General features: G+C 31.7%; 2 protein-coding genes across 8 annotated transcripts in view; one reads left to right on the forward strand and one right to left on the reverse strand.

Moving 5' to 3' along the window:
- Positions 1-5,170, forward strand: part of LOC108745370 (putative inorganic phosphate cotransporter) — a 32,602-nt gene extending 27,432 nt beyond the window's left edge. For all 4 annotated transcript variants that reach the window (XM_018481494.1, XM_018481495.1, XM_018481496.1 and 1 more), the window contains 4 exons: positions 884-1,724; positions 2,497-2,816; positions 3,125-3,369; positions 4,792-5,170. In XM_018481494.1, the coding sequence (XP_018336996.1) occupies positions 884-1,724; positions 2,497-2,816; positions 3,125-3,369; positions 4,792-4,983 (1,598 nt within the window). In that variant the 3' untranslated portion in view covers positions 4,984-5,170. The remainder of the gene's footprint in view (positions 1-883; positions 1,725-2,496; positions 2,817-3,124; positions 3,370-4,791) is intronic.
- A 500-nt stretch (positions 5,171-5,670) lies between these two features.
- The window catches only part of LOC108745371 (arginyl-tRNA--protein transferase 1), a 13,486-nt gene continuing 12,054 nt past the window's right edge, over positions 5,671-7,102 (reverse strand). For all 4 annotated transcript variants that reach the window (XM_018481500.1, XM_018481497.1, XM_018481501.1 and 1 more), the window contains one exon: positions 5,671-6,148. In XM_018481500.1, coding sequence (XP_018337002.1) covers positions 5,981-6,148 — 168 coding nt within the window. In that variant the 3' untranslated portion in view covers positions 5,671-5,980. The remainder of the gene's footprint in view (positions 6,149-7,102) is intronic.

The raw sequence follows: 7,102 nt of genomic DNA on the forward strand, positions 1-7,102 counted from the left end.
AATAAACTACTGGAATAATATCACAATTTTAATAATGTTCTTCTTTTTGCAGCTTTTACAGTGATTGAACACTTTCTGCAATATTGCTTTTCTCATATTCCTTCGAAATACATGTGTGGAAAACGTAAAATTAAAATTTGGTTTGAAAATAAAATAAAATAAAATTTGATTTAAAATGTCATCTGTTTTACTTATTCATTATTTGATATAAAATTGATATGGGGAATATTTTATAAAAAATGAAATTTTTCTCTTAAGATCACAAGAAGGATGAAAAAAGACAAAAATTGGTGGGATTTGCTCAATTTATAACTTATATGAGGTACCTAGGATTTGTTGTTTTTCCGATTTTCACTGGAAAATAACGATTCATAACTCATCCGTAACTTTGAATAATTCATTCAGCACACAATTCTTTTTCTATGTGATTCTACATTCTAAATACTAAATAAGAAATACGAGTACATAAGCCAAATTGGACGCGTCCCAATATGAATATTACTGAAAAAAATATTTGAATGTAAGCAAAAGTTTTTAGTTTTAAATATTTTAATTTTTTCATATAAGTTAGAGCTTTTGGAAATAAATTTTCTATCAAAAAATAAAAATTTTATATATTTACAAAGAGTAATTAGCCGTTAAGATTCATTAAGATGATTAAGGTACTGATATTTAATAACTACATTAAAATATTCACGTTTTCGATATTTTGTTCTTGACGTTCCGACGTTTTGTTCTTGTTCAAAATCAATGTAGAATCATTAAAAAAAATTCCTAATTAGAAGATTCTTAAATTATTCTCTATAAAATATATTTCAATTATATTCAATCGTCGATCGATTTTGCCGTGCAAGAAGAATATCACTAAAGATTTTTTTTGCAGGATGTTTTCCAATGCGCATTTGGATCTGCATAATGATGTTCACCGCTTGCTGGACGAGTTACGCGTGTCGTTTGCAGATGCCGATTCTGGTGGTACCGATGATCGCGGAGCAGCCACTCAATCACACGGATAGCCGTGCATGCGTGTTCGACGAATCTCGACGACGTCGTGACGTTGTCATTAATCCACTTGATCCTACCAGCTACTTGGAACAATACGTTCTAGATCTTGTGCAGGAAAAACGGGATAGGAATCTACTACATTTATTAGAACGTCGCCAAGCACAGCCGGTCGTGATACGACCACCGGATGCTCCTTACGAATTTTTTAGTGGCCTACCATTCGACTGGACCCCAACAATACGGGGTCAACTTTTGGCCGGCTATAGCTACGGCGTCGTGCCTGGCAACTTTTTAGGTGGCTGGTTATCAATGAGATACGGACCGCGTCGCGCGATTCTCTGGACATCGGTCTTGGCCGCGATAATCTCGCTAGTTAGCCCGTTCATAGCACAATGTCACTGGGGTCTGCTGATGTTCTCTAGGGTCATCATCGGTCTCACTGGAGGTGCTATGTTCCCCTCGTGTCACACTATGGTGGCAAAGTGGTCGCATCCGAATGAACGGGCGCGCATGATCTGGTCTTTGTTAGGTGGAACGTTTGGTACAATATTAACTTATCCGATGATAGCCGGTATCGCGGAAACTATGAATTGGGAATCCGGCTGGTATATACCATCCTTGCTGATGATAATATGGACGATAGTGTGGGCATTGGTCGCTTACGACTCGCCAGTAGAACACCCGGGCATCAGTGACGAAGAGAGGGATTACATTTTAACGTAATAATCAAATGAGATCGATTGATGTGCCATTTCTATCAAGGTAGATTAATCTCGGTTTAATTTACTCACTAGTTACTAAGCATATTCAAACCTATAATAGTCAAAGCTGGATTTTCTCAATGCCTAAATAATTCACAGTGAATTATCTATATCCTATATACATGCATATATACCATATTTTTGTAGTTATTCAACTGCGCGTCAAAATTTTTCTGGAATTTATTAAACTATTAAATTATACTTAGTATTTAATTTCATGTCGATCTTAATAAAATCTTATTATTGTTTATACAATAATAAGATTGCTACCTGTAAGAAGCTTTATTGTTCTTACATATACTGATTATATGCGAAGAATACTGTGAATTATTTAGACATTGAGAAGATCTAGCTTTGACCGTTATATGCTTATACTTAGTATTTAAATTTCATGTCAGTCTTAATAAAATCTTATTATTACTCATTAGTCTCATAGCATTTTCGACCACAGTGGGTTCGAACTAATCTAGGTTGAATTAATGATATATGCTCTATTATTGGTTGATTAAATGCTCTATATGCTGATAGAGCATGCAACTACATCATTAATCCAATCTGGATCGGTTCAAACCTGCGCTACGATTGAAAACGCTATCAATTTAATTATCTCTTTTCTAATTCTTAAAACTAGACAAAGATAAAAAGTAAATTAAAGCAAGATTAATCTATTGATAGAAATGATTCTTCTTTGCAACGAAATCAGTTTAATGATTAATGCCGATTCTTATAGCGGTCAAGCAGGAATTGTGCGCACCGAGAAACCCCGATGGAAACAGACTCCGATAAAGCAGATTCTATCATCGGTGCCATTTCTCAGTCTAGTCGTATGCCATTTCGGAAATCTCTTCTTGCTATTCTTCTACCAAAACTCGCTCATGCTATATTTGACCAAGGCGCTGGGATTTGAATTGACGAAAGGCGGCGCGGCGGCCGGCGCGCCGTGGGGTGGCAGGATGCTATTCGGATTCTTCTTTAGTTGGGCGGGTGACACCATCAAAAGAAAGAAGATTATTAGCATCACCCTTTTGCGTAAACTCGCGACTATATTCTGTAAGCATAGTACACATTGATTTTAAATCTGTTAATATCCGTAATTGTATTAACATTTTGAAAATCTCGGATGACAAATAACATCAGTTTGAGTAGTAATATTATTATTATATAATATTATTACTAGTAGAGAGAGAGAGAGAGAGAGAGAGAGAGAGAGAGAGAGAGAGAGAGAGAGAGAGTAATAATATTATTAATACACTGTTAGAAATGTAACCACGAGCTTTCTTTACCTGAATGTACTTACTATGTAGAGCATATTGGAAATTTGAATTAACGTTTCAGTAATCAGAATTTCATTCTTTCAGCACATTTTATACCTGGCATTTTTCTGATATTGGTCGGCTATGTCGGATGCGATTTTGTGCTAGCAAACGTTTTTCTGTTCTTTGCATTGGGTTTCAACGGTGCTGCCCTTATTTCTAATCTGTCGAACAATCAGGATCTCGCGCCAAATTTTGCTGGTTTCCTTTACGGTATCATGAATACAATTGGTAGCACTTCCGGCATGATTATTCCACCAATGGTTGAAGAAATAGCCGGCAAATTTGGAGTAAGTCTGCTACAAATTATTTTAATGAAAAAAGTGTAACTAATTTCTCTCTTTTTTTTGCAAGAAATTATTATTATAATCCATTGATCTGATTCAGTTATTTTTCAAATTATTACCTCAAATATTTTCCTTCATAACTCTATTGTCTTAATAATCTTTCTCTCATTTATGATATTGTCATTTATTGGATTTATTCTATTATTACCTGGTAAAAAATTTTTTTTTCATGCATGAATATATACAATATAAATATTATATGTATAAACATACATAAACGCGCATAATAATATTCATAAACATGTATATGGTAATTATATATGAAATATGTCCATACATGTACATACATCCTTTTTTTGTAAAATTACTTTTTAGTGCAATAGAAATAATAATAGTAACGTGAAAACATTTAAAATAATTAAAAAGGTAATTTTTGCACTATTTGTTTAAAAAAAAATCAAGTTTGAAGAAATGTAAAAAATTACTTGTGTATAATTATATATAAAATTATGCATAATTATGTATGAACAATTTTTTTACATTTTTCCAAACTTGTTTTTTTCTAAAACGAACAATGCGAAAATTATCCCTTTAACTATTTTTCATATTTTCACATTACTATTATTATTTCTATTATACTAAAAAGTAATTTTATAAAAGAAAAAAGGATATATGAACATATTTCATATATAATAATATTATACATGTTATGAATATTTATGCGTGTTTATGTATGTTTATATATATTTATATATATTTATGCATGAAAAATTTTTACTGGGTTTCTATTTGTGTAAATTGCTCATTTATATTATAACTATATAATTAACATAATCGCATGATTATTATGATTATCAAAGATATGATACTTTAATATATCACGAATTATTCCTTGTTTGTGTAACATTATATAATGGCAACATGATATAAACGGCAAAACGCAAGTGGCTCTCTTATCTACACCTGAAATATCGTTAATGTCTCTCTAACAACGGTAATCTTGATTATACGGTTTGAGCGCGATCCTTGACAGGACGAATCTTTGAATTAATACAGAGGAAGACGAACAGCGGATGCACGCAACGTTACGCAAGCGGAAACCACGCTTACGTGGAAAGTTACCGATTGTTGCAACAAAAGAATTGTTCCTCCTTTAATTTTTCGTATACAAATTTTTTTCAATCCATTCGTCCTCTTCCAATTAAATGGCTGCGTTCAGCAGAGAAAACTAATCAGTTAGCTTATTCATTCTTGCCTTTAATTCTTCAGTGGATCTAAGTGTAGGAACAAATTATAATGAAGAATCACTAAACACACTAACTAATTAGTTTTTTCTGCTGAATGCAGCCAATGTTGCTTACTCCTTGCATTTGTAATCCTTTATATGAAAATTTTAATATAAATCCATCTTCTTCTTTGTACTAGAATCCGGTCGACAGATGGCAGATACTCTTCTGGATCGGTGCCGGGGTGAGTATTGGGAGTATGGTCGTGTTCCTGTTCGGAGGTAGCGGTAATATACAGAAATGGAACGAACTTATACCGCTTGAGGATCCAAAAGAAAACGTAGAGGCTGGACAAACCAAAATGGAGCCTATCGGTACTGCGCAGACTTAGTCGATGATTCTTTCAAATTTTTATTTAACAATGATACATGAACGTTACGATAGAAAAGTTTAATTATTGACGCTTAATTATTGAAGCATCCTAAATAGAGTACAGGAAACATTAAAAAAAGACTGAAAAATTAAAAAGTTCTTAAGGAAAATTTAAAAGAATTGAACTGAAGATTATTTCAGGAATTGAAAGCATTAAAAAATTTTTTAAACACTAAGCTGTTTAAAAAGATATCTGAAATAAAAATATGTATTTAAGAAATGTCTGATACAGTTAAACTACTTAAAGAAATGTATATGATATTATAATTCATATCACTCCTTTGAACTTTGTTTATTATTTATCTACTTTCGCATTTGACAATATCGCTTCATTGAATTTATTGACATATTTATATCATTATTACTACATAATTAAATAAAAAATTGTGTTATTCTCTTTTTATTTTATTTATCTTGCAATCAATCTGATGCGCAAATATTGTATGTTCCGGAATCACCGAACCAAGATATTTTAAATATAGAAAAATATTAAAATAACAAAAACGTATAATATATATAAATAAATATTTATCTGAACTTTTTGTATTTTTACATAATTCAATGATCCATTATTAAATATTATAAATTTAAGGGAAAAAAAGGAGAAGAATAAGGATTTGTGAAAAAAATAGATTAATTACGCTTTAAAATAATGATTATTACGAAACTAAAATAATTTTTTCTAAACTTTTTCAACAAAGTCGCTCATGGACGGTGAAGAAGTAATGCACATTTATTCTGCGCTTTTTACATTATCTGATTATAGTATTCAAGCGCTTGCATCACAGATCGTTACGCCACAACACAATCAATAATCTTCTAAGAATAACGAATTCGATCATTTCTTTGTACATGAATATCGGTCAGCAATCAACTTCTGAAGTAGCCACCAAAATCGTTCCATAATATAATAAGTCCTTTCTTGAAATATAATACCGTTCGTCAGTTTTAAATAATCACTCTCTAGAATAACGAAAGAACAGCATTCTTCGTGCACATGGCATCCCTACGAATTTGGCATATTCCTCCACCTCACGTTTTTCTTCATGCGTTATCTGGCACGTTTTCCGCAATGTTTTGTATTTCTTATATGGCATTGCAATATTCTTGTACAATATCAATACCTAAAAAGAAAATGTTTCAGGATAAAAAAATTTAACGCTGTAATGAAACTTAATTATAAGTTAAATTTTATTAGGAATTTAATTACAGTTTAAATTTTACTAGAATATATACAAGAAGTTTATTCAAATCTTGGAAAAAATTCTCTGAGAATTTCCGAATTTTTCAATTATTTTTGTTCAAAATTCCAAGTAAAATTAGAGAATTTTTTTAATGCAACTTTTTGAAATAAATTAAAATATAAGCGACACAAATAAACTATATTGAAAATTAGTAGAAAGATTCCACAATACTATATCTATTATCTAAATGGAACTTAAAGGATAGTATAGGGAAGACTCACTATAATAAAGTATTAATGGCTGCATTCGATAGAGAAAGCAGTTTCGCAACTGTTGTACAATTCTTGATTCTTGCATTTGATTCCTTATGAATCTAAGTAAACCAATCATATTGAAGAATTTTACAACATTTGCAAAGCAGCTTTTCCTGTTAAACGCAGTCATTTACTCTATTCTGTCGAGTATTATCTTCTACTATCTCATTCCAACTTTTTAAATAAAAATTTGCGAGACACACGAAAACATACGTGAATATACACGGATGTGTATGCTATATTTGTTGCTAATTAATTATAAACATTTTAGTTGCGTACGGTTTGAACCGGCCACACACATTCAAGAAAACTTATCAAGTATGACATACGCAAGCCATATACATACACGTTTATTGGAGCGTGTGTGTGACAGAATTGAATAACTATTGCAATAAACTTGTATGTATGCGGTTTGCGCATGTCATACTTGACAAGTTTAAGTTGAAGTGTAGCCTGCATTAGGCGCTTCCAGCACTATTATCCTTGTTTAACGAACAAAGACATAATGATTATAAGCGCTTAAAGAGCGCGGATTTAAACCGAACGCAGCCTTTATATTATATTTATATATATATATATA

The sequence above is a fragment of the Trachymyrmex septentrionalis genome, unplaced genomic scaffold (genome assembly GCF_001594115.1).
Source record: "Trachymyrmex septentrionalis isolate Tsep2-gDNA-1 unplaced genomic scaffold, Tsep1.0 scaffold139, whole genome shotgun sequence".
NCBI classification, from domain to species: Eukaryota; Metazoa; Arthropoda; class Insecta; order Hymenoptera; family Formicidae; genus Trachymyrmex; species Trachymyrmex septentrionalis.